Source organism: Lontra canadensis, unplaced genomic scaffold (genome assembly GCF_010015895.1).
Source record: "Lontra canadensis isolate GAN:19392208 unplaced genomic scaffold, GSC_riverotter_1.0 scaffold18, whole genome shotgun sequence".
NCBI classification, from domain to species: Eukaryota; Metazoa; Chordata; class Mammalia; order Carnivora; family Mustelidae; genus Lontra; species Lontra canadensis.
In genome coordinates, this window is record NW_022631012.1 from 16,477,087 (window position 1) to 16,504,259 (window position 27,173).

The 27,173-nt window shown below is 39.5% G+C and overlaps 1 protein-coding gene across 1 annotated transcript; it reads right to left on the minus strand.

The window, feature by feature from the left end:
• Window positions 1-309: 309 nt before the first annotated feature.
• COQ10B (coenzyme Q10B) lies at window positions 310-24,876 on the minus strand. Its single transcript, XM_032860157.1, has 5 exons — window positions 24,641-24,876; window positions 19,416-19,565; window positions 8,043-8,235; window positions 2,826-2,927; window positions 310-1,360 (listed from the first exon to the last, which is right to left on the minus strand). The coding sequence occupies exons 1-5, from the start codon at window positions 24,760-24,762 to the stop codon at window positions 1,193-1,195; spliced, it is 735 nt and encodes a 244-aa protein (XP_032716048.1). The 5' UTR covers window positions 24,763-24,876; the 3' UTR covers window positions 310-1,192.
• Window positions 24,877-27,173: the final 2,297 nt, after the last annotated feature.

Sequence of the window (27,173 nt, forward strand, 5' to 3'; positions counted from 1 at the left end):
GAAGACTGAATTTTGCCCAGATTTGTTTCATAAAATGCTACCGTGAGACTTTACTACGTCTAGTTAAAATACACATGGATAGGGGCACCTGGGTGGCTCAGTGGGTTAAAGCCTCTGCCTTCGGCTCAGGTCATGATCTCAGGGTCCTGGGATCAAGCCCCGCATTGGGCTCTCTGCTCAGCAGGGAGCCTGCTTCCCCCTCTCTCTCTGCCTGCTTCTCTGCCTATTTGTGATCTGTCAAATAAATAAATAAAATCTTAAAAAAAAATACGCAGGGATATAACATAGGATTTCAATAACCAAAATAACTGTACAAAAAATAAACAAATTAACTTTATTAAGTTACCACTTCAGTCCTTCGACATTGATTTGTTTACAAAAATACCAGTTTGAAATATATTATTGAAAGTGAGTACACACAATAAATAGAAAATAGGGATGCATGGTGCTGGAAACATATAACCAACTTATCGTCATCCATTGCCCACTATTATAGGCAAGATTTGACGAACAATCAGCATTATTGAAAGAGTAGTGAAAGTACCTGGGAGAGGGTTGCAAACTACAAGAGAAGTAGCTTAAAGCTCTGGACCACTCACCAAAAAAAATATTCACTGTTTATCTGGGAGTTAATCTCACTATACCTGGCACTGAATTACCTACTGCCCATAAGAACAATTTAAAAATAAGGAAAGTAGCCAAGGATCCTTCATTAGCAGTATTTTTAAGTCAAAGTTTACTTTAAATATCTGATGATTACCCAAATATCCTAAGCTAAGAGGCATGTCCTATGACAATAAGTTATAAATAGTCTGAATTTAATAACTTAAAGGTGATATGGTTAATAGAATACATACTACGTGAGTATCTCAACTAACCTTCAAATAAGGTGATAATTAAAAGGTTTAAATTTACAGTTTCAATTTCTGGTAAGAGTGCTGTCCGTATTCTAGCAATAGTGACGACATCCCATTATCGTAAACATGCTAATACACCCATTACTCTGAATTACACTTGATTGAATTCTATATACATGTGGTTCCATATTCCAAGTGCAAATTCTCAATGGTGCACATTTATAATCAAAGCTGGGTTTAACAAATGCTTTCTGACTCCTGAAGGCAAATGATAAAAGCACTTCCTAAAAGTGAATAAGCGAAAGTTATAAGTAGGTGACCAGTTCTTTTTCCCTTTACGTGTGATGAACTTCATGAAGCATTAATTCCCGAGGTATATTTGTTTCTGGACCGTACAGCTTACACGCTCTTCTTTCAAAGGCAGCTACCATCTGCTTTACAACTTCATCAAAAAACAGTGTGGCAAGCTGAGAGTGTAGAAGGGAGCGAAATTCAAAAGAAATCTGTAGGAAAAGGTTAATTATTTTAGGAAGATCTTTCTTTAACTCAATCTCTATTTAGAGTAGTGGTATACACAGTGTGAAATGGGCTGCCTGGCCAGTATCTAAGGCAGAGCTGGAGGGGTGTATCTAGATGAAATTTTTTAACCTTCCTCAGAAGATAGATGCTCGGTTTCCACAGTAAACCCAACTCCTGCTGGTACCATAAGCTTAAGTAAACACAGCCTCAATGTCATTTCAAGATAAATAATCTGCTTTTATTATTAAGTTAAAGAAAACTGGAAAAAAGCTTTACTGAATGAACACCATATTATTCTGGCTTCTTTTTTAATGTGCCCCTTTTAGATCTATGCGATCTCTCAAAAGGAAATAAAGTAGGGAACTAATCCTGCTGATAGGTATTCTGGGAAAAGTAGCAGCAGGAAGAGGAGATTGAGCCACAAAACAGATGGGGTAGGTGGTACAATCTTTAAGTCAACAATGATTTAGAACTTCATTTATATCTCCTCAAGATATAAGTCAAGGCAGATGGTTTGAGAAATAGTTTTTTAAGGACCAAATACCCACTAACTTTTTTTTCCCACTAACTTTAAAAACTGCTTTAATTTTCATTTTTTGATAGTTTTTCATTTTGAAGTAATTTCAAATTTATAAAAAAAACTTGGAAAAATAGTACAAAGATTTCTTATACACCCATCACCCAAATTTCCCTTTTTCAATGCCTTATATAACCACAATGTAATTAGTAAAGCCAGGAAATTAAGAGTTAATGCTATTAGGTAATAACACTAATATCTAATCTACACAGGCCTTATTCAAATTTCCCCAACTGTTCCATTACTGTCCACTAATTTCTGAATGAAAACAACTCAAGAGCTTAGAACAGCAGCATATAGTAATTTAATCAAAATTATGACTATTCCTTGAAATGCAATGCCTAAGTTGCAAATACAGAGAAAAACTCATGTATTATCTGTTCAAAGGAAAGCCACAAGTGGCTTTAAGTTTTCTATAGCTAAGATGATGTGAACAAGGAAATACCATAGTCCCTAGATTTTAAAAACACATTTTCCCCCTTCTGCACTTTATTTCTGTATCATAAACCAATGTGTAGATTTTATTTGGTGTTAATAAACCGTTATTAAGCTCTTAGTGAAGTCATAATATGTGTCTTATAATCTGTGGACCTATAAAAATGAGACAATAGAGAAGCAATGACTATTCAAGGTTTCAAGAAATAGAAAAAGAGAAAGATTCATTAGTATTCCTTCTAATAAAGTTTATATAGAAAAAGGTATTCAATATTCAGAATTTGAGATTTTCTGAAAGCCATCTTTCAGTAATCACTATGCATAAAAGATTCATGTAAGATTCATGACAGCAGGTGGATTCTAATCAATGGATTATTCCTTCTTTATCAACTTCACCTGATACTTGGAACAAACCAACGGCTGTAAGAGAGACTTACTGAAAAATCCAAGGTACAAGTTCTTGGGTAGCCAGGAAGACCTGGGCTAAAACGCCAAACAGTCTCCAAATGATTGAAAAGCCTCCCATCAGTACAGGATGCCTAGAAAGAAATGGAAAAAAAAAAAAAAATGCAGTAAAATACCATTTAGACTGTCTAGAATCTACAGTTGAGAATGATTAATTTTCAAATTTTTTTAAATAAAATCTTTTTTTTTTTTAAAGATTTTATTCATTTGACAGAGAGAGAGTAGGCAGAGAGGCAGGCAAAGAGAGAGAGGAGGAAGAAAGTTTCCCGCCTAGCAGAGAGCCCGATGTGGGGCTCGATCCCAGGACCCTGAGATCATGACCTGAGGTAAAGGCAGAGGCTTTAACCCACTGAGCCACCCAGGCACCCCTTAATTTTTAAATTTTTAAGGATTTATTTCATTTTAGAGAGATAGAGCAAGATAGAGCATAAGGTGGGGTGGAGAGCAGAGGGAGACAGTCTTAAGTAGACTCCGTGCTGAGCGTGGGCAATGCAGGGCCTGACCCCATGACCCTGAGATCACAACCTGAGCAGAAAACAAGTCAGTCGCTTAACCAACTGAGCCACTCAGGTGCCCTGAGGATGATTTCTTTCTAAAATATGTTTGTACATCAGATCACAGGGGATAAAAAAACACCTCATTTTCAGTTTGGTACTAGAAAGTAATCTCTTGCCAATATAAGCCATTTTCTTTCCTCCTGGGATCCCCAAGATTGTCAGTTCCCCCCTTCACTGCTGTCACTCAGGGTGCTTACAGTTTTCTCCTCCATCAGCAAAACAGGAAGTGATTTTTCTGGAAGTTTATTTCCGGCCCTGCCAGTTATAAGTAATCCTGAATCATTTAATTCCCTGTACCATATTTCCTTAAATCTATAAAATAAGTATAATATATATTTTATGCCATCATTATATGTCTAAAATAGTTATAAGGTATCTGGCACAGATCCCAAGTAGGGTTCTAGAATTCTCCTTTCCTACCAAAGATTTTTCTCTCGGCTGTCACATTTAGTGACATTATTCTCTATTTCTAAGGGCAACTGTGGTTCTAGTTTTCCTGAGTCTGGCCCTGGCCCATGTCCCTGATCCATTGCTTTCTAACCTCTAATCTCTTCAGTGTTCATGTTTATTTTAGATGTGTATGTACACACTGAAACACAGTATTTAGAGATGTACAGTGGCATCTTGAGATTTCCCATTCTGTATCATTCAAAGAAGGCTGATTGAGACCCACTAAGAGCTGCCTCCTGCAGTGTGAAAAAATGGCAGCCTAGAAGATTGTCAGGACTGATTATGACTTTGAATGAAGTTCAGCTTCTTTACTTAGTATCCTAAGACACTATCTGGGCCTTAATACTAGTAGACAACTGATCTCAAGAATACGTATCACCTTCCCTCACCAGCAAACCATCTTTTAAATTCTTATTTCAAAGACAACACCCAGGGCCCCTGGGTGCCTCTCAGTCGGTTAACCCTCTGCCTTCTGCTCAGATCATGATTTCAGGGTCCTGGGATCAAGCCCCATGTCAGTCAGGCTCCCTTCTCAGCGGGGGCTCAGCTTCTCTCTTTCCCTCTGCTCCCGCCCTCACTCTTGTGCAGTGCTCGCCTCTTTCAAATAAATAAAATCTTAAAAACAAAACAAAACAAAACAAAAAAAACAAAGTCAACACCCCCCTCCCCAATTAAGCCTTAAGTTTCCAGCTCTTTTGGCATATCCTGGGGCCAATAAATAATCAAGTCTCTCTACCCTTTTTTTTTTCTTTTTTTTTAGAGAGAAAGAAAACACTCACAAGCCAGGGCCAGGGTGAGGGGTGGGGAGGCAGCACAGAAGGGGCAGAGAAAGAATCCAGGTGCCTCTATCCCTTTTTTCTTTGATAACTATTCCTCTTACCAGTTTAGATGTCCCTCCCATGAGCTTATACACTACAGATCAGCTAAAAGGACTTGCACATATAACCTCTTTTCCCCCAGAGTGTACTTTTTCTTCCCCAGCTATTGGCTCCCTAAACACAGAATGCAGGATTAATTCTGACTATATCTGGATCTCTCCACAGATAGTTTCAAGTAGAAGCCAAAGAGCTTAAAAGATATTTACAGTTTATTCCTCACTTCCTCTTCATCAAAACTCTTTTGAGTCAATTATCAGATGAAAACACAGTAGAATCATTATAAAGAAAATCAATTGCATCCATATTAAAAAGCATTTACAGAGAAATGCTCTGTTTCCACATTTATAAAAGAAAATATTTTAATTGTTAAAATGGAAACCAATAAATGTTCTAAAATTTATTTAGACATGATAAAGTAATAGTCATCAGAATGCTAAATAATAACTAAATTTAGTCACATTATGCTAAGTCAGTGGGGAAAAGTTAAAGTTTTCTTCAAGGGTTCAGTTTTATATACAGTTCAATAATGACCATCTAATTTTTATTTTTATTTTTTTGTTTTTTGTTTTTAAAGATCTTATATATTTTTTTGACAGAGATCACAAGTAGGCAGAGAGGCAGGCAGAGAGAGAGAGAGGAGGAAGCAGGCTCCCCGCTGAGCAGAGAGGCCGATGCGGGGCTCAATCCCAGGACCCTGGGATCATGACCTGAGTCGAAGGCAGAGGTTTTAACCCACTGAGCCACCCAGGCGCCCCTGACCATCTAATTTTTAAAAGCATCAACAATCTACTATAAAATCTTATTATTTCAGTTACTGAACTTTAAGGTAAATGTTCCGCCCTTCTTTATAATCATATAAGAAGCTTATACGAGGGGTGCCTAGGTGGCTCAGTTAGTTACACATTTGACTCTTGATTTCAGCCCAGGTCATGGTCTCAGGGTCATGAGATTGAGCCCTATATCAGAGTGGAGTCTGCTTAAGATTTTCTCAATCCCAGGGCGCCTGGGTGGCTCAGTGGGTTAAAGCCTCTGCCTTTGGCTCAGGTCATGATCTCAGGGTCCTGGGATCGAGCCCTGCATCGGGCTCTCCACTAGGTGGGGAGCCTGTTTCCCCCTCTCTCTCTGCCTGCCTCTCTGCCTACTTGTGATCTCTCTCTGTCAAATAAATAAATAAAATCTTAAAAAAAAAAATCTTCTCAATCCCTCTCTCAAAACAACAAAAAAAAAAAGGCAGCTTATAGGAAATTTAACAATGAAGGAGAAACAGTTATTGGGAATACTCACTATAATATACCAACTTCCTCTGACTACTTTTTCACAAAATGTGGCAATGCTGTATTCATACCAATAATCTAGCCCAAGGACCCACAGATTTTTCCTGGTATGTTTAGATATTGCTAACGGCCTCATTCCTAACAGAAGAGATACTGACTACAATAGGAGGTGTTATGATGACGACCTACAACTGGTTCTTCTGATGAACTGACCCAGACCATACAAACTATGGCATGTAAAATCTTTAGCCTGTGACCCAGGCAGTAAGATTTCCTGAACCAATGCCTTTATTAAATCTGCTGAAAACCTTCAAGGGCTTCTGGCCATTGCAAATTCATGTACAGTAGAATTACTGATTCGTCACAGGCACATTTGAGGAAATAAATAATTTGCAGAAAAAAAGTCACATGGCTTCTGCTGATCCCTTGGTTTTAATGATTTGAATTTTGTGCCACAGGCTTGTATTAGGTATTAAAATCCAAAACATGAACCCAGGGACAACTGAAAGCTGAGTGTATGTAGTTGCGTGTTATTCTCAAATACATCTTCAAACAATAAATTAGCACATTACGTGAAGAAGCTTATTTTAATGGAAAAATAGCTTTGGGATCTGACATAGAGTATGAGTTTGCATGAGGTTCATAATTTCTCTAAGCCTCATAAAATTGAGATAGCAATGATCATTTCATAGATGTTATTATGAAGATTTTTTTTCTTTCTTTTTAAAGATTTACTTATTCATTGGAGAGAAAGAGAGAGAGAGAGAGCATTGCACACAGGGGCAAAGGGAGAGAGAGAGAGAAATTCTAAGCAGACTGCGTGCTGAATGCTTAACCAAACGCAGGTTTTTTTTCCCCTCCCAAGAGTTCTTTTAGTTAGATGCCGCATAATACATGAAGATTTAAAGTTATAAGACACTGAGGTCAGGAAATAGAAAAACGTTTTAAGATTATATAGATACTCACTGGTGTCAGAAAGACTGAGCCAGAGTCTTGGCTCTGTAACCTTGGGCAAGTTACCTAATTCTTCTAAGCCTTAATTTGCTCAATCGTAAGATGGAGAACAGTTAACATTTGAATCTCAAAGGGCTGTAGAGAAGAATAAGTTAATAATTCCAGTAAAGCCCTACAAAGAGCTCTCTTACAATGCTAGCTATTGTAAGAGAGACAGCACAGTATAGTAGTAAAGAACTCCAAAACTATGAGACAAACAGGTGGAACCGTCACAATGGCAAAGTCCCATTGGGGCATTGCCTTTTAAGAGGAGTTCAAGTTTGAGAGTAAGACGAGTGTGGACTCCCAACTCTTAGCTTCACTGGACAGTAGACTTTTCTCCAGTATGAGAGACACAACCTCCTTCAGTGCCTAACAAGGAGCTGACAAAGGCATTTAGCTCTGGCTAATTACCAAGAAATGATATCCTATGGGCATAAAATACAACTAAGCTTTAAGCCTTTGGTCAAAAAACTCTAAGAATTCACAAGAACTCGATGGAATTCTGTCTTTCTGTGTGTTGAAGCCTTGGTATCTATCTATACATGTCCCCTCTGCTGACAAGGGTAAGATAATCAGTATAATGCATGTAATAGTACCTCGCATTTCAGTACCCACTGCATGGCAGGATGACCTCAACAATGTTTGTTACCCACATTTGTATCATTTTTACCCTTCTTTATCCTCTCACTTTCCCTTAACTAAAAAAAAAAAAACAAAAAAAAAACTAGGGCAAAAATTAACTTTAAACATTTTTCATTTGTGTGGTCCAATCTTTCCCAAGGGTCAGTAATCCTCAGATGAAGAAAAAAAGAAAAAGCTTCTTATTTACATATTCTAGTCAAATTTCTGTTTGGAAAGAAAAATGCTAATATTGTATAAAACAGCATAGTTAAGAGACATAAGAAATCATTTGTTTTTTCGCCCTCCTTCTCTCATTAGTTTAGGGAAATACTTTTAAGCTATTATACTTTAACTCGTTTGATATAATCAACATTTGGGAAATATTTCAAAACAATGAAAACCAAAACCATTACCTTTACCAAATGTGGTTTCACCAAGGTTACTACTGATGTGTAGCGCTCCAACACAGGTGGAAACCCAATTTCTAATCGTGTTTTGCAATATCCGGTTCTCTTTGATATTACATCTGATTTTTTGCACCAAGGAACAAAATGCTTGTAATCCTCCATTCCTGATACCACATCGTACATTTCCTGCATAGAATATCTTGGAAAAAAAAAAAAAAAAGGAGGTGTTAACTACACCTAGTTATAAGGCACATGAATACTTTAAACTGAATATAAATAAAACTTAGTGTGTATAAGGCAATAAATCATTTGGCAATTATGCTAAACCACATGATGAAATGAATGACTTTAAAGCAATACAAAAAAAAAGGGAGCTAAATATTTGTATAAAGCAGAGGTCATAATTTAGCATACCACAGGCTGAATACGGCTTACAGATGTGTTTTTTGAAATTTTAATTAGTGGCCAACATTTAAAAATCAAGAGTTTGGAAAAAAAAATACAAAAAACAAAAAAAACAACAGGGTACCTGGGTGGCTCAGGTCATAACCTCAGGGTCCTGGGACAGAGTCCTGCTCGGGCCTCCTGTTCAGTGGGGAGCTGGCTTCACACTTTGCCTCCCCACCCCTCCCCCACTCGTGTGCTCACTCTCTCTCTCTCAAACGAATAAATAAAATCTTAAAAAAAATACCCTCAACTGAAAGCAACTTAAATACATATCAGCTGATGGACAGTAATAAATGCTTAATATAATAAAAAGTAATAGTAAATTATGGTATATCCATACTGTGGAACTCTCTACCAGTTATTTAAAAGAATTAAATCAAATATATACTTAAAGTTTGTTTGTTTATTTATTTATTTATTTTAGTAATCTCTACACCCAACATGGGGCTCAAACTCATGACCCTGAGACCAAGAGTTGTGTGCTTTTCTGACTTAGCCAGCCAAGCACCCCCCTTTGTTTTTAAAGTTTTGTGTCTCTTTTTATGATAAAATATATACTTTAGAGCAAGGAGGTTTACAATATATTATTATATGAAAAAAAGCACTTTACAAAGCAGGCAGGATATGGATAATTCTATTATCCATTTAGGAAAAATTATAAGTAAATACTATATTTCTCACTTTTAAAACATTTGATGTTTAGTTTTTCCTGAAACTAATTGTTATGTTAATAGAATATCTGTAATGAAATACAATGTGGGGCTCGATCCCAGGACCCTGAGATCATGACCTGAACTGAAGGCAGATGCTTAACAGAGCCACCCAAGCACGTCAACAATAAGTAGTTTTTAACTCAAGAAAAAGAAGTAGGAGTAAAGATAGCACATATACTTCCATACTGTTAGGTTTTTATACAAGCATGTAGTATTTTTGTTATTTATAAAAAAAGAAGCCATTCTAGAACACAAGGGAAACCTCTCATTCTTTTAATGAGCCCGCATAATGCCCTGCCAACCTGACTATGACAACATAAAAAATAAAATCTGGAGACTAAATATCAGCAAATAAAATCCAGCAATGCATTAAAAAAAATTAGCAATCAAATGCAACTCTTTTAAAGATTCATGGATGGCTTAAAACCAAGAATTATATTATTATAACCATATTAACCAAAAGAATAAAAACTGTGTAATTCCCTCCATAAATGATCAAATAGCATTCCCATTAGAGTTAGAAATAAGATAAAGATGCTAGTTATTGTGGTTAGGTAATGTTGTTTTGGGGAGGAGTCCAAGATGGCAGAGGAGTAGGAGACCTTAGTTTCATCTGGTTCCAGGAATTCAGCTAGATAGTTATCAAATCATTCTGAACACCTGTAAACCCAACCGGAGAGCTAAGAAAAGAATAGCTGCAACTCTACAAGTAGAAAAACGACCACTTTCTGCAAGGCAGAACAACAAGATGGAAAAACTAACCTCAGAAAAGAGAACAAGAGGCAGTACTGACTGCCAGGAACCTAATCAGTATGGACAGAAGTAATGATTATAAAGATACTAGGTAGGCTTTATAGTGGTTATAAAGATACTAGGTAGGCTTGAAAAAAGCATAGAAGACACCAGAGAATCCCTTTCTGGAGAAATAAAAGAACTAAAATCTAAAGTCAAAATCAAAAAGGCTATTAATGAGATGTAATAAAAAATGGAGGCTCTAACTGCTAGGATAAATGAGGCAGAAGAGAGAATTAGGGACACGGAAGACTAAATGATGGAGAAAAAAGAAGCTGAGAAAATGAGAGATAAACAACTCCTGGATCATGAGGGGAGAATTCAAGAGATAAGTGATACCATTAACCAAAACAATATTAGAATAATTGAGATCCCAGAAGAAAGCGGGGGCAGAAGGTATACTGGTATATTGGAGCAAATTAAAGAGGAGGACTTCCCTAATCTGGGGAAGGAAACAGGCATTCAAGTCCAGGGAGCACAGAGAACCCCCCTCAAAATCAATAAATATAGGTCAACACCCTGACATATAATAATAACATTTACAAATCTCAGAGTCAAGGAGAATTTCCTGAAAGCAGCTTGGGAGCAGTGGTCAGTAACCTGCAAGGTAGAAACATTAGACTGGCAGCAGATCTATCCACGGAAACCGGCAGGCCAGAAAGGACTGGCATGATATATTCAGGGTGCTAAGTGAGAAAAATATCCAGCCAGCTAGGATGTCATTCAAAATAGAAGGAAAGAGCAAGTTTCCAGGACAAACAGAAACTAAAAGAATTTGTGATCACCAAACAGGCCTGCAAGAAATATTAAAAGGGATACTTTGAGCAAAAAGAGACCCTAAAAGTAACAGACCAGAAAAGAACAGAGACAACATATAGAAACAGTGACTTTACAGGTAACACAATGGCACTAAATTCATATCTTTCAATAGTTACTCTAAATGTAAATAAGCTAAATGTCCCAACCAAAAGACACAGGGTATCAGAATGGATAAAAAGGCAAGACCCGGGACGCCTGGGTGGCTCAGTTGGTTAAGCGGCTGCCTTCGGCTCAGGACATGATCCCGGCGTCCTGGGATCGAGTCCCACATCGGGCTCCTTGCTCAGCAGGGAGCCTGCTTCTCCCTCTGCCTCTGTCTGCCTGTGCTCGCTCGCTTTCTCTTCCTCTGTCTCTGACAAATAAATAAATAAAATCTTTAAAAAAAAAAAAAAGGCAAGACCCATCGATATGCTGTCAGCAAGAGACTCATTTTAGATCCAAAGTCACCTCCAGATTGAAAAGGAGGTGGAAAACCATTTATCATGCTAATGAACATCAAAAGAAAGCTGGGATGGCAATCCTTCTATCAGACAAATTTAGATTTTAAAACAAAGATGGTAGTAAGAGATAAGAAAGGACACTATGTCATAATTAAAGGGTATCTCCAACAAGAAGATCTAACAATTGTAAATATTTATTTCCCTAAAATGGGAGGAGCCAATTATATAAGCCAATTAATAACAAAATTAAAGAAACACATCAATAATAATACAATAATAGTAGGGGACTTTAACACCCCTCACTGCAATGCGCAGAACATCTAAGCAGAAGATCAACAAGGAAACAGGGTTTTGAATGACACGGACCAGAGGGACTTCACAGCTACATTCAGAACATTTCCAACCAGAAGCAAGAGTATACATTTTTCTCGACTGCACATGGAACATTCTCCAGAACAGATCACATACTAGGTTCACAAATCAGGTCTCAACTGGTACCAAAAGACAAGGATCATTCCCTGCATATTTTTGGACTATAATACTTTGAAACTAGAACTCAATCACAAAGGAAATTTGCAAAGAACTCAAATACGTGGAGGCTAAAGAGCATCCTACTAAAGAATGAATGGTCGGGGCGCCTGGGTGGCTCAGTGGGTTAAGCCGCTGCCTTCGGCTCAGGTCATGATCTCAGGGTCCTGGGATCGAGTCCCGCATCGGGCTCTCTGCTCAGCAGGGAGCCTGCTTCCCTCTCTCTCTCTCTCTCTCTCTGCCTGCCTCTCCATCTACTTGTGATCTCTCTGTCAAATAAATAAATAAAATCTTTAAAAAAAAAAAAAAAAAGAATGAATGGTCAACCAGGAAATTAAAGAATTAAAAAAATTCATAGAAACAAATGAAAAAAAAAAAAAAACCACAACTGTTTCCAATCTTTGGGATACAACAAAGGTGGTCCTAGGAGGGAAGTATATATCAATACAAGCCTTTCTCAAGAAACAAAAAAGGTCTCAAATACACAACCTAACCTTTTACCCAAAGGAGCTGGAGAAAGAACAGAAAATAAAGCCTAAACTCAGCAGCAGAGAAGAAATAATAAAGATCAGAGCAGCAATCAATGACATAGAAACCAAAAGAACAATACAACAGAGAAAGGACCCAAATAAATAAAATCATGAATGAAAGAGGAGAGATCACAACCAACACTGAAGAAATACAATTATAAGAACATATGCTGAGCAACTATATGCCAACAAATTAGGCAACCTAGAAGAAATGGATGCATTCCTAGAAACATATGAGCTACAAAAACTTAAACAGGAAGACATAGAAATCCTGAACAGACACATAACCAGCAAGGAAATTGAAGCAATAATCAAAAATCTCCTAAAAAACAAAAGCCCAGGGACAGATGGCTTCCCAGGGGAATTCTACCAAACACAAAGAAAAATTACTACCAGGCTGCCTGGGTAGCTCAGTCAGTTAAGCATCTGCCTTTCCCTCAGGTCATGATCCCAGGACTGAGCCCTGCAATAGGCTCCTTGCTCAGCGGGGAGCCTGCTTCTGCCTCTCCCTCCACCTGCCACTCCTCCTGCTTGTGCATTCTCTCTTGTTATCTCTCTCTCCTTGTGTCAAATAAATAAATAAAATCTTTTAAAAAATTACTATATACTTCTGAAGCTGTTTCAAAAAATAGAAATGGAAGAAAAACTTTCCAACAATTTCTATGAAGTCAGTATGACCTTGATCCTAAAACCAGACAAAGACCCCATCAAAAAGGAGAATTACAGACCAATATCCCTGATGAACATGGATGCAAAAATCCTCACCAAGATACTTGTCAATAGGATCCAACAGTACATTAAAAGGATGAATCACCACGACCAATGGGGTTTACTCCTGGGCCGCAAGGGTGGTTCAACCTCCTCAAACCAGTCAATTTAATACACTACATTAGTAAAAGAAAGGACAAGAACCAACTGCTCCTCTCAAAAGGTGTAGAAAAAGCATCTGACCAGTATAGCATCCTTTCTTTTTTTTCTTTTTTTTTTTTTAGCATCCTTTCTTGATTACACTTTCTTTTTTTTTAAAGATTTTTATTTATTTATTTGACAGACAGAGATCACAAGTAGGCAGAGAGGCAGGCAGAGAGAGAGGGGGGAAGCAGGCTCCCTGCTGAGCAGAGAGCCCGACACGGGGCTCAATCCCAGAACCCTGGGATTATGACCTGAGCGGAAGGCAGAGGCTTTAACCCACTGAGCCACCCAGGCGCCCCTTGATCACACTCTTAACTACACTTCTTGACTACACTCTTCACAGTGTAGGACTGGAGGGAATGTACCTCAATATCATAAAAGCCCACAGCAAATATCATTCTCAATGGGGAAAAACTGAGCACTTTCCCCTAAAGTCAGGAACACAAAAGGGATGTTTACTACCACCACTGTTGTTAAACACAGTACTACAAGCCCTAGTGTCAGCAATCAGATAACAAAAAGAAATAAAGGGCATCCGAATCAGCAAAGAAGAAGCCAAAATCTCACTCTTCGTAGATGACATGATAATCTATGTGGAAAACCCAAAAGATTCCACCCCAAAATTGCTACAACTCATACTAGAGTTCAGCAAAGTGGCAGGATATAAAATCAATGCACAGAAATTCATTGCATTTCTATACACTAACAATGAGACAGAAATTAAGGAGTCAATAGCATTTAAAATTACACCCAAAACCGTAAGACACCTAGGAATAAACCTAATCAAAGAAGCAAAGGATCTGTACTCAGAAAACTGTAGAACACTCATGAAAGAAATTGTAGAAGACACAAAGAAATGGAAAAATGTTCCATGCTCATGGATTGGAAGAAAAAACATTGTTAAAATGTCTATGCTACCTAGAGCAATCTACACATTCAATGCAATCCCTATCAAAATACCATCAACTTTTTTCACAGAACTGGAACAAACAATCCTAAAAGTTGTGTGGAACCAGGAAAGACCCCAAACAGCCAAAGGAATGTTGAAAAACAACAAAACAAAGCTGGTGGCATCACAATGCCAGACTTCAAGCTCTATTACAAACCTATAATCATCAAGACATTATGGTACTGGCACAAAAACAGGCACATAGATCAATGGACCAGAAGCCAGAAATGTACCCTCAACTCTATTGTCAACTAATCTTCCACAAAGCAGGAAAGAATGTCCAATGGAAAAAGGACAGTCTCTTCAAAAAATGGTGCTGGGAAAATTGGATAGCCACATGCAAAAGAATGAAACTGGACCATTTCCTTATACCACTCACAAAAATAGACTCAAAATGGATGAAAGACCTAAATGTGAGACAGGGATCCAACAAAATCCTAGAGAACACAGGCAGCAACATCTGTGACCTCAGCCACAGCAACACATCTAGACACATCTCCAAAGACAAGGGAAACGAAGGCGAAAATGAACTACTGGGACCTTTTCAAGATAAAAAGCTTTTGCACAGCAAAGGCAACAGTCAAAAAAACCAAAAGGCAACCAACAGAATGGAAGAAGATATCTGCAAATGACATAACAGATAAAGGGCAAGTATCCAAAATCTATAAAGAACTTTATCAAACTCAACACCCAAAGAACAAATAATCCAATCAAGAAATAAGCAAAAGACATGAACAGACATTTCTCCAAAGAAGATAGCCAAATGGCCAACAGAAAAAAATACAAATCAAAACCACAATGATACACCACCTCACGCCAGTCAGAATGGCTAAAATTAACAATTCAGGAAACAAGCGATGTTGGTGAGGATGCCGAGAAAGGGATCTTTCTGCTTTCAGCACCCTTTATGCTGTTGGTGCAAAGGCAAGCTGGTGTAGCCCCCATGGAAAACAGTATGGAGGTTCCTCAAAAATTGAAAATAGAGTTACCCTATGACCCAGCAATTACACTACAAAGTATTTACCTCAAAGATACAAATGTAGTGTTCTGAAGGAGCACCTGCACCCCAGTGTTTATAGCACCAATGTCCACAATAGCCAAAGTGTGGAAAGAGCCCAGATGTCCATTGTCAGATGAATGGATAAAGAAGATGTGCTATATATACACACACACATATATATACATATGTATATATATATGTATATATATGTATATATATATATACACACACACACACACAATGGAATACTACTCCTCCATCAAAATGAAATCTTGCCATTTGCAACATTGATGAAACTAGAGGGTACTATACTAAGTGAAATAAATCAATCAGAGAAAGACGATTATCATATGATCTCACTCATATGTGGAATTTAAGAAACAACACACAGAATCAGAGAAGAGAGGAAAAAATAAAATAAGACAGAATGTGAGAGGGAGACAAACCATAAGAGACTCTTAATTATAAGAAACAAACCGAGGACTGCTGTGGGGAGGCGGTGTAATTGGATGATAGACATTAAGAAGGGCACATGATGTATCTATACCTCTGAAACTAATAATACATTTTACATTAATTAATTGAATTTAAATTTAAAAATTTAAGTAATTCAAGATGAAAACAAAACATTGTTTTCAAAGTATTAGTCAATGTAATCAAATCAGAACATGAAATATGAGACATATGTGTGTAACAGTATTACGCAAAATGACCAGTCGGCAGGTTACAGGACTATCAATTCAGAAGAGAAGCAATTCAGAATTCAGTCAAGTAACCTGTTACAGAACTTTAAAAATTAATGCCTTTCCTATATTAACAAGAACCCGTTAGAAAACAGTCTATACCATAGAAATGCAAAACACCTACAAACAAATTCAACACAAAAACTTCAGGGCCTCAATAGAAAGCAAACAAACAGAAACCAACAGTCTATGGAACACGTAAAAGATGAGTGAATAATGAGAGCCAGATTCATATTATTCTTATAAAGACTCACCACTGTTACAACATAATTCAACTTAGAAATGGTAATGGTAGTATTTGAGACCACCGCTGTGGCCTGACAAAGACGGCTGGGAGTGTGATTCTGTCCCCTCTTCAACAGGTACAGGGTCATGATCAATCAGGCCACGCCCTACAACTACCCAGTGCCCGCCACCCCACAGGGCCCAAGCTTGGAGTGGCTGAAGAAACTGGGAGCACCTCTTATGGCAGGGAGGACACCTCCGAGTGGCCAATAAAATGTGAAAAGGGAAAGAAAAAAATATATACAGTAATTTAAACAATCACAATCTAAATTACAAAAGGGATGCTTTGGAATAAGAGAGAATGAGTCTTTATGTATGTTTAAATTGATCTTTATGATCATGAAATGAAGTCCACAGTAGAGGGGAGGGGAAAAAAAAACCCTACTCCTAAAACCTCTGAGGTTTTACTCACTTTGAGATAAATGCTAAAATAAATCCCATGAAGAAGTATGAAATCTTGCAGCCAGGAAGTTAATTGTAATAAATAATGATGTAATAAATAAAATGATTTATTTTGTGTAATAATAAAATAATGTAATAATGAAATATTTAAAAATTGTAATAAAAGCATCTAAGGAAGTAGTATAGCATAGTGGTCAAGGGGATGGGCTTGGTAGTCAGAAAGGACTATGCTCAAGTACCAACCCTAAAACTAAGCCACATGACCCTGGGTAGGTTGTTTTGCCTCTCAATTTTATTTTCTTCATCAATAACTAAAAAGTAACTCTACAGGGTTCTTTTAAGGGTTAAGTGAAATCGTTTTGGCATAGTGCACAAAACTTAATAATCATTTAATAAAGAGACACCTGGTTGGCTCAGTCAGTTAAGCGTCAGACTTTGGCTCAGGTCATGATTTCAGGATCCTGGGATGGCGCCCCACATTGGGCTCCTCACTGAGTGGGGAGTCTGCTTGTCCCTCTGCCCCTCCCTGCTTGTGCACACGCTCTCTCATTCTCAAATAAATAAATAAAATCTTTAATTTAAAAAAAGAGCACTTGGGGCACCTGGGTGGCTCAGGGGGTCAGGCCTCTGCCTTCGGCTCAGGTCGTGATTCCAGAATCCTGGGATCGAGCCCTGCGTCGGGCTCTCTGCTCGGCGGGGAGCCTGCTTCCCTCTCTCTCTCTCTGCCTACTTGTGAACTCTGTCTGTCAGATAAATAAACAAAATCTTTTAAAAAAAAAAAAAAGAGCACTTAATAAATAGTAACTAATATTATGTGTTTATGTCAAATATGGAAAAAAGGTAAGATGATCAATCAGTAAGACCAATTTGTAATAAAAAGAATTTCAGCGTGAGAAAGAATAAGGAAGTAAATAACAATAAGTAAATATGGTGGGAAAAAAATCTTAGGATTCATGCATGACACTTAATGTACATTATCTTCATGAGCTTTAGTTTCCCCATCTCTAAAATGGGAATAACAACACCTACCTTACATGGCTATTGTGAGAATTAAATGAAACTATAAAGTACCCAGTAATACCTGTCAAATGACAGGCACAAAATGACAGGCATAAAAAAAAGATATTGGTAGTGATACAAAAGTAAAACAGACCAACGCATTATTTATCTTTTCATTCACAGATACCAGCTCTGGCAAAGATGTCTCCCTACCCAATTATTTAGGCTCTCTTTACATGGTGTTATTGCTGGGAAGAAGTTGCTCCCCCCGCCCCAGAGGCTACTATTCCCAATTTCCCTCTTGCATTTAGATGGTATTATGTGACTAGGTCGTGCCAATAATCCCTTCCAGATCAATATGGTTTATTTTTTTTTTAAGATTTTACTTATTTACTTAATATTTATCGCTGTGCAGGGGAGAGAGAGTGCACAAGCAAGGGGTATGACCAGAAGAGGAAGAAGGGTCCCTGCTGAGCAAGGAGCCCCATGTGGGACTCGATCCCAGCATGCTGGGATCATGACCTGAGCTAAAGGCAGACACTTAACTGACTGAGCCACGCAGGCGTCCCTCAATGAGGTTTAGAATCGAGTTTATCTTTAAGAGACTCCGAGGACTGGGGCGCCTGGGTGGCTCAGTGGGTTAAAGCCTCTGCCTTTGGCTCAGGTCATGATCCCAGGGTCCTGGGATCGAGCCCCGCACCGGGCTCTCTGCTCACAGAGGGGAGCCCACTTCTCCATCTTTCTCTGCCTGCCTCTCTGCCTACTTGTGATCTCTGTCTGTCAAATAAATAAAATCTTTAAAAAAAAAAAAAAAGAGAGAGAGATACTCCGAGGACTAAGAAATTACGAAAGGCACAAGTTAGATGGAGCCTAGGTTCCTAAGCTGCTGCCCATGGATGGGGAACACCCACTTGAAGTTTACATAAGAAAGAAATAAACTTTGGGGTTTCACCTGTGTAGCTGCTAGTATTACCTTAACCAATACAGTGACTTAGCCAGTAATAAAGGTAATTTTAGTGACAAAAGCTGAGTCTGCTGAAGGTCCTTCACTACAGAAAAATCAGCACAGAAAAAGCAACTGAAAACATTAATGAAATGCACTTGTACACGAATTCATGTAATACTTAATGGCCTGCTGAGACCCCCTTGTAGAAGTTCCCATATGAACAGATGCTGTATTTCTGGTTTAGCAGAACTGCAGTCTCTCTATTCTCTTCTCTATATAACCCCTAGATCAAGGGCCCAGCCTTGCCCATTGCATGGTTCTGCAAATAAAGTTTTATTAGCACAGAGTCACACATTTATTACATATTGTCTACAGCAATATGTCACTTGGGGTACAATTACAATGACAGAGTTGATTGGCTGCTACAGAAACAGTACGGTCCACAAAACCTAACATATTTACTACCAGGTCCTTTACAGAAAAAGTCTGACAACCTACGCTCCAAGTGGTAGGAGCTGCTTAGCACATCTGTATATTACCTATCTATGCATGTCTGTATGTGAGGCAGCTATATAAACATATTGGGCCCAACGTACCACTAATGTTGCCACTATAAAAACAAACGGTGTACAAAAATGCAGGTCTAAACAGCTCAATTACTTCCTTTACACACCAAGGTTTAAATCTATCCTATAAAGTTACCACATAATTATGTTTATTCAACAAATAGTTATAAAAGAGCAAAAGCTATGGAAAGGCCCAACTAGAAAAACCAAAGCATAGTCTGTACGAAGAAAATCCAGGAAAAAAGTCACGATATTCTACAGAAAATTGTGAACATACTCTTTTAGCAGAACTATTATTCTATACAAACCCTATAATTCTCCTCTCTGAATATTCTTTTCTTTTGTTTATTAATGGTGCAGCAATTTTGAAGAAGGTTCTTGCATAGATCTCCTTAGGCAAAATTGAGGTATGTAGCAGAAGAGTTCTGCTCATCAGTATGCCACAGGAAGCTGAATATCTAAAGAGACAAAAAGTACTTGATTTAGAGTAGCACTGAAAATTAAAAGAAAACACAAATTAGACTGTAAAATACTTATCACATGTTACTTTTTTTTTTTTTTCAAGTAATCTCTACACCCAACATGGGCCTCAAACTCATGTTCCCAAGATGAAGAGTCACATGCTCCATCAACCAGACAGGCTGGCACCCCAGTAACTGTCACACGTTAGAAGGCTTCACAACTTTAGAATATTCCTGAAAAATGCACACAAACACACACACAGACATAGACACAGTTGCGCACACATGCATGCACAGGCACACAGAAAAAAAATAGTTCCTTAAGTGCCATAAAGAAAACTAAAAATAACAGCTTACAGTTAGGGTTAGAAGTTTCTGGCACAAATGGTATCTTTCCCAGAAAGTTGGCTTTCAGTCTATAGTCACAATATATTCTTCCCATACACTTGCTAGACTATTCATCATCTATTTTCTTTTCTTTTCTTTTTTTTTTTTAAGTAAACTCTACCTGCAATGTGGGGCTCAAACTCATAACCCTGAGACCAAGAGTCACATGCTCTACTGACTGAGCCAGCCAGGACCCCTCCATCATCTATTTTCTAACTCATCTATCCAGGTTGTCTTCCCAGCTGGATCCACAGAGGTTCCTTACTTCTTGATCTACTCCGAGACTGGAGACTGGAGATCTAGTGGCCCTGTTAGATCTGTTGCTTTGTTCTTTCCCTTCCAATCTCCGTTTCAATGCACATATGTAAAAACTCATGTCAAGGAAACTAAAGTGTGACTTGTTTGGGGTACTTCTAAATATAGATGCCTGATATACTTTTTTTCACACGAATATTTTTGCCTTTCCCTACTAAGATTATTGCATAACTATTTTATACTACTATTCATGTATTAGTTCACATACTTATTGAGCTCTTGTTCTGTGCTAGGCAGTAGGGATATAATGGTAAAAATAAAAATTCACTCCATGAGGATTACTTTGTAGGTGAGGATTCAAAAACAGTGCTAAGAAAGAAATGGGGGTGGGGACATGTAATTGGAAGCTCCTCTAGATAGGGTAGTGTAGAAGTTTTCTGAGGTTATATTTCAGCTGCAACTTAATGGAAGAAGTTAGCCATGGAAAGAGAGAAATAGGTATGTATGTACATAAGAAATGTGTGTGTGTGTGTGTGTGTATGGAAGGAGGAGAAGTAGATGGGGGGGCATTCCAGGTAGTAGGGAAAGAGCCTGGCAGTATCCAGAGACTAAGACCAACAGTGTAGCAGCATTATAGCAGGCCAGGAGAGTACCATGAAATAATGTTAGACAGTCTAGAGCTGGGTCATGCTAGGAATTATTAACCAAGATAAAGCAATTTGGAATTTATCCTTGGTGAGAAGCTGTTTAAGAATTCCAAGTAAGAGAGTGTTATTACATTAAATCAAATCTTCAAATTATTTTTTTAAACGGTATTTTTTTATAAAGATTTTATTTATTTATGAGAGAGAGACAGCGCGCATGCACACTGGAGGGGCAGAGGGAGAGGGAGAATCCTGAAGCGGAATCCCTACTGAGGGTAGAGCCCAAAGTGGGGCTTGACCCCAGGACCGTGAAATCATAACCTGAGCCAAAATCAAGAGTCGGCCGCTTAATCCACTGAGCCACCCAGGCCCCCCAAATTATTATTTTTTTAATATTTTTTTTTTTTTTTTTTAGTTTTTTTAAACGGGTTGGGGGCTGGGAAGGAACTCCAGAGGCTACCCCCCCACCCACTCCTGTCCCACTTACAGGCCACCAACTGCCAGCGATGCCCAGGTATGGGCCAACCCTCCAGCTCCATCCATTTTCAGGACGAGCTGATTCAGCATGTGAGCTGTTAAACAGTTCTTAGTGGGCCCAAATTATTTTTTTAAAAGGGTAATGGATGGCCTGGTCAAAACTCCTTATGTCATACATAAAATTTGCTTTATAAAATAGGATTTACATATAAATAAAATTTCTTTAAGGACATAGACACCCTACAATGTGGCCAGGGAGGAAGAGACAATGAAGTCAAACAAAGAATAGTTGAAGAAATGGGGAATATTCAGCCAGAAGACAGGGATGATACCTGAGAGTATGGTTCCAAAATGTAAAACAAAAGTCCAATTGGATGGAAACAAATTTGGGCTCCAGAATACAAGAAAGAACTTTTGAACAATTAACACTCTTTATAAAAATTAGATGGGCTTGGGGCACCTGGGTGGCTCAGTGGGTTAAAGCCTCTGCTTTCGGCTCAGGTCGTGATCCTGGGGTCCTGGGATCGAGCCATGCATCGGGCTCTCTGCTTGGCGGGGAGCCTGCTTCCTCCTCTCTCTCTGCCTGCCTCTCTGCCTACCTGTGATCTCTGTCTGTCAAATAAATAAATAAAATCTTTAAAAAAAAAATTAGATGGGCTTATTCCAGAGGCAGTAAAATAGAGGTCAATGAAAATGGTTAAGCTAAACACTGCACAACTATTAATTAAGATGTAACGGAAAAGAATAAAACATATAGGGGCGCCTGGTGGCTCAATGGGTTAAAGCCTCTGCCTTCGGCTCAGGTCGTGATTCCAGGGTCCTGGGATCAAGCCCTGCATCAGGCTCTCTGCTTAGTGGGGAGCCTGCTTCCCTTCCTCTCTCTCTGCCTGCATCTCTGCCTACTTGTGATCTCTGTCAAATAAATAAAATCTTTAAGAAGAAAAAAAGAATAAAACATATGAACTGTATTGATGAACTTATTGGCCCCTTGTAATATTTTAAGATATTTATGTATCCAGCTCTAAATAACACTTCAAAAAAATGAACAATGGGGAAAATATAGTAAAACAAGACAGCTTTCAGAATTCTAGGTTTTCTAAAGGGATATCAGAGGAGGTATTTGGTTTTATAATGATGGTAACAGCATATTTTAAAGATATCTATGATATCCTTTTTTAGTCAAAATAAGTTTTAGATAGATTCATCTCCTAGAGAGAAAAAGATGTTGCCATTTTAGATAGATTCATCTCCTAGAGAGAATAAAAGTGTTAGTGTTCCCAAAAATCTTTAAAAGTATGGTTTGTTATGTGAATCTTATTTTAAAGGCAGAGATAATATTAAAATAAGCCCATTGTGATTTTTCTTTACAGTAAACCTATGGAGTTTGCTTAGCAGTCAGATTACACCAATAAAAATGAATGACAGTCACTCTGCTAAATGAAGCAGAACAGCGGAAATAAAAAAGTAGGCAGTTAATTCACCTCCCCCCTTTAAAAAGTCACATAATTTAGGATCTCTGTTAGTTATATTGATCACAAAAAGCAAATCTGGTGTACAAAATACCTAATCACATTTCCCTTGTAAGATATTCTTTAGGCAACTTTGTTAAAAGTTTTATCTATTTCCCCACTTTTCGTATACTTTGTCACCTATTATTGGAAGCCAATTATGAGACAGATATTGAGCACACTTAATAATTTTCTGATAAATCAATGTCAGAAAAGGCAGCATCTCTGAAAACCTTTATTTAAAAAAATCTAAGACCACTGCTTCTGAAGAGGTGATGTGGTTGACTATGAAGCTTACTTGTCACTGTACACGGTTTTGAATTTTGTAGCAAGTTTATGTAATACCATTGCCCCAACCTCCCCTTCTCCCTGCCCCCCCAAAACCCCCAAAACAGCCCTTACACAATCTGATTACAATTATAAAGGAAATATCTGTGTTTAGAGCACGCTAATAGTTTTCCTGGTGAGCTCCCATACTATGGTTACAAGCCCTGGACAGCACATCCATTTTCACACATTATCAAGAATGATGTCTTCAACTGCAACGAGAAGCCATACAGTCATATGTATCGTTAAACTATGAAATTAAAACTGAATCAAATGATGGGCCGCTTTTTGTCACTCACCTTCCAATAATACTACATCTCAAATACTCTAATAAAGGCCAGAACGTATGTTAATGCTTTTGCCTAAAAATGAGCTCATAGACTCCCTCCCTCTTCATTATTATAAATAAATATTTGTCTTGGAATCTAAGCCTTAATTCGATCATTAAAACAATCATATTTTTTCTTAGAAATAAGAGTTTTATTTGCAAGCCAACATTTTATAAGGGTAACACAAACAATTTAAAGCAGGATAGGCTATGTTCTGCTTAGAACTAGTTTTTCAGGTTGTTTCCTTCAGCAGGACTAAACGACATGCGATATTTTATTTCAATTTCAACCATTATTTGTCTAAAAGGATTGAGAGTTGGCGGGGGTTTGGGGTACTTGAAAAATTCTTCATTAAATCTAAATTCCTGGAACTTAACATTTGTGCTTTCTCCCTTCATTCCGTACTGTTTACAACTGAATACACTTTAGACACTGTAATTTTCGAGCATAATTTATTCCAAAGTCATTAGTAGAAAGAAACGAAGCGGTGGAAGTGTGGAATCGTTCCTGACTCCGCCTCCACCCACCAAAAAGGAACCAACCAGGAAAATCGAGGGCTGGTTCAAGGTTACAGGACAAGTTACTGTCGAGTGGAAAACAAAATCGAGGTTCCCTACTTCGGCTACGTTTAGTTTTGTAAGCGCCGAAGGGCGGAGTCGAGGACCCCTACCCGACGCTGGGAGAGTACGTCCGGCCAACTCTCCCGGGAGCAGAAGAGGGCTCGCCGGCGGGCCACGAACTCCGGCAGCCCGGCAGCCGGCCGCTCGCGAGCCGCGAAGTTGGAACTTTCCGAGAGCGGCGACGGCAGGCCGTGGGGGAGGAGCCCGGAAGAGTCCCAAGAACCCGCGACGGGCTGCTTTAACCGCGGCCGATCAGTCGCGCCGCCGCGGATTCACCACCTCTCGCGAGGGTAGCGAGTCACCGACCCCGGCGCAGCGTCTAGGACAGGCCGGCCAGCCTCCCGCCCGGAGTGACGAGCGCGAAGCCTGAGTCCCTCAAATGCCGATCTCAGGACACACTCTCCCCTTAAAGACGCCAAAATGCCTCCAGTCCGGCGCCGCCTCACTTCAAAATTCCTCGGTCCCCCCACTCAGCAAGCCCAGGCCGAAAGCTACCCCCGTCGCAGCACCCCTGTTGTTTATTACCTGACGTTCCCCGCAGGCCCCTGCGCCGGAGCCGGGGTTTCGGCCGCTGCCGTCGACTTTGGACGGCATCCCGAAACCACCTTCCTCAGAGCCCTCTGACCGGTCCGAGCTGCCATGATCATCTCACTGAAGCCGGTCGCCACCTCCGGGACCAGGCCCACGGCACCGCCCTCCTGCGACTGGCCGAGCCGCCCGGCTCCCGGGCCTTCCCACCAATCGGCGGGCCCCGTGAGCCGCCAGACACGCCCCCTCTTCCCACCCTGAAAGCGCAAAGCTGACGCAAGCTCCCACTTCCTGTAAGGCCTACTGTAAACGCTGTCGTCATCCTCCTGGCCAATCAGAGGGAGCGCAGGGCCGCCCGGACACACCCCTCTGCAGGGTCGGCCTCTCGTTGCAGCCGCGCGCTCAGGCGCCTTTTTCACGAGACTCGCGGTGAGCGCCCTCTCCACCTCCCGCGCTGGAACTCCTCCCCGGATTCGCCAACCGACCCGGTTCTCCTGGCTGCTGTTTGTGGTCGCGATGCTCGGCGCGAGAGTCCAGCCCAGGGGTGGGAGGAAGCTCGAGTTTCTGTGTGTTAATTACGTAACTGTCCAAACCCGTGAGTGCCGAGCGGGACCGCCCTCGCTCCTCGCTGCGAAGTCCGGCCTTCGGAGTCTCACGGTTTAATGATTGTCTAACACATGCCTCTGCCTTTGGCTCGGGTCATGATCTCAGGGTCCTGGAATCGAGTCCCGCATCGGGCTCTCTGCTCAGCAGGGAGCCTGCTTCTCTCTCTCTCTCTCTCTCTCTGCCTGCCTCTCCATCTACTTGTGATCTCTCTCTGTCAAATAAATAAATAAAATCTTAAAAAAAAATTGAGAGAGAGAGCAAACTACAAATATTCAGGGCACCTGGGTGGCTCAGTTGGTTCAGTGTCTGCCTTTGCCTCAGGTCACGATACCAGGTCTTGGGATCGAGTCCCTCATTGGGCTCCCTATCAGGTGGCAGCCTCTTCTCCCTCTCCCACTCCCCCTGCTTGTGTTCTCTCTCTCACTGTCTCTCTCTCTCTCTCTTTCTGTCAAATAAATGAAATCTTTCTTAAAAAATGCATGTTACTGAGTTCTGTATGATTGTCCATCTCTATATTACTGAATCTTAGAGAACTCCAATTTCTGGCTGAGTGTGCCTTCATTTTTGTTTTTGTTTTTCTAGTAACAGATCTTCATATCCTCTCACTTTTTCAAGCATCTTCAAAAGACAAGAAAACCTATAAAAGAGGAATCTGAAGGGAAAAAAAAAAGAGGAATCTGATGTTTAATTGAAGGGTGCTCAGGGCAAGATCAGTTTATCTCAAACCATCAGCACAGCCTTTACGATCTATTAACAAGATAGATACATGTAGATGCGATCGTCCTGCTGTAATAACGCCCTGCTGAAGTTCTTCGGGCATATTGCACATTCCCCAGCATCTTTACTCAGTACATCCTTAGATTATCAGTTCATTATGAAAGGATATCTCCGGAACACCCCGATGGAAGCAATGCACAGGGCAAGATATGCGGGAAGGGGAACCAGAGCTTCTATGCTCTCTGAGTGAGCCACTCTCCCTAGGGGCCACATGTTTACCAACCCAGAGGTTCCTGATTGATTGACTGATTGATTGATGTAGGCCTTCTTTCATCTTTTGGCCTTTTTGTTAAAGGCCAGTTTTATCAGGAAGCTCTTTATTTATTCACATTAGCATCTTTATGCTTGAATTCTTTCCTCCTTTTTTGGAAGCAAAAATCTGTAATTTTTGCCAACACCCACCTTCTTAAACAGTCTTCGCTTTAGGAATCTCCCGTTTAATAATTAGAAAACATGTATATGGAATGTGCTTTGTGTATACATAACAATCAGTGAATATATAAAACACTCTTAATCTTTGAGCAATAAGACTGGTGAGGAAATGTTTTTACTTTTTGTATCTTTGAGGAGATACTTTTAAAAAATATTTTATTATTTGAGAGATGAGCACGAGAGAGAGCACATGAGCAGGGGCAGAGGGAAAGGGAGAAGCAGACTCCCTTAATGAGCAGGGAGCCTGATGCAGGGCTTGATCCCAGGACCCTGGGATCATGACCTGAGCTGAAGTCAGATGCTTAACTGACCGAGCCACCCAGGTACCCTGGAGAGGGAGGGGGAGGGAGGATAATTTTGAATAATTTGTAACATACTCTTTTTTTGGAAGCAAAACTACATTACCCATGACATTGGATTTGTCAACAAAACATTGGATTTGTTTAATAGGACACCAAATGCACAAACAACAAAAGAAAGAAAAAAAATTGGACTTCATCAAAATTAAAAATTTTGTGCATCAAAGGATACTGTCAACTGAGTAAGAAGTCAACCCATCGTGAATTAGAAAATCTCCTGTGTGTCTCCTTTACTACTCACACAAAACACTTGACTTCTGGTTACCAAATGTATGAAAATTTTTCCCACATCAAATAATTCTGGGCAATACCAGCTGGGTATTATTACCATTTAACTCAGTTCCAACATTGTCTCT

Excerpts from the sequence above, each read along its gene's own strand:
- COQ10B (XM_032860157.1), bottom strand. The coding sequence starts at position 24,762 with ATGATCATGGCAGCTCGGACCGGTCAGAGGGCTCTGAGGAAGGTGGTT. Across the intron at positions 8,236-19,415 it reads TCAGAGAGGAGAATTATAGG|ATATTCTATGCAGGAAATGT; the intron begins GTTTGTATAGAA and ends TTTTTTTCCAAG. Across the intron at positions 2,928-8,042 it reads TGAAACCACATTTGGTAAAG|GCATCCTGTACTGATGGGAG; the intron begins GTAATGGTTTTG and ends ATTTCTTTCTAG.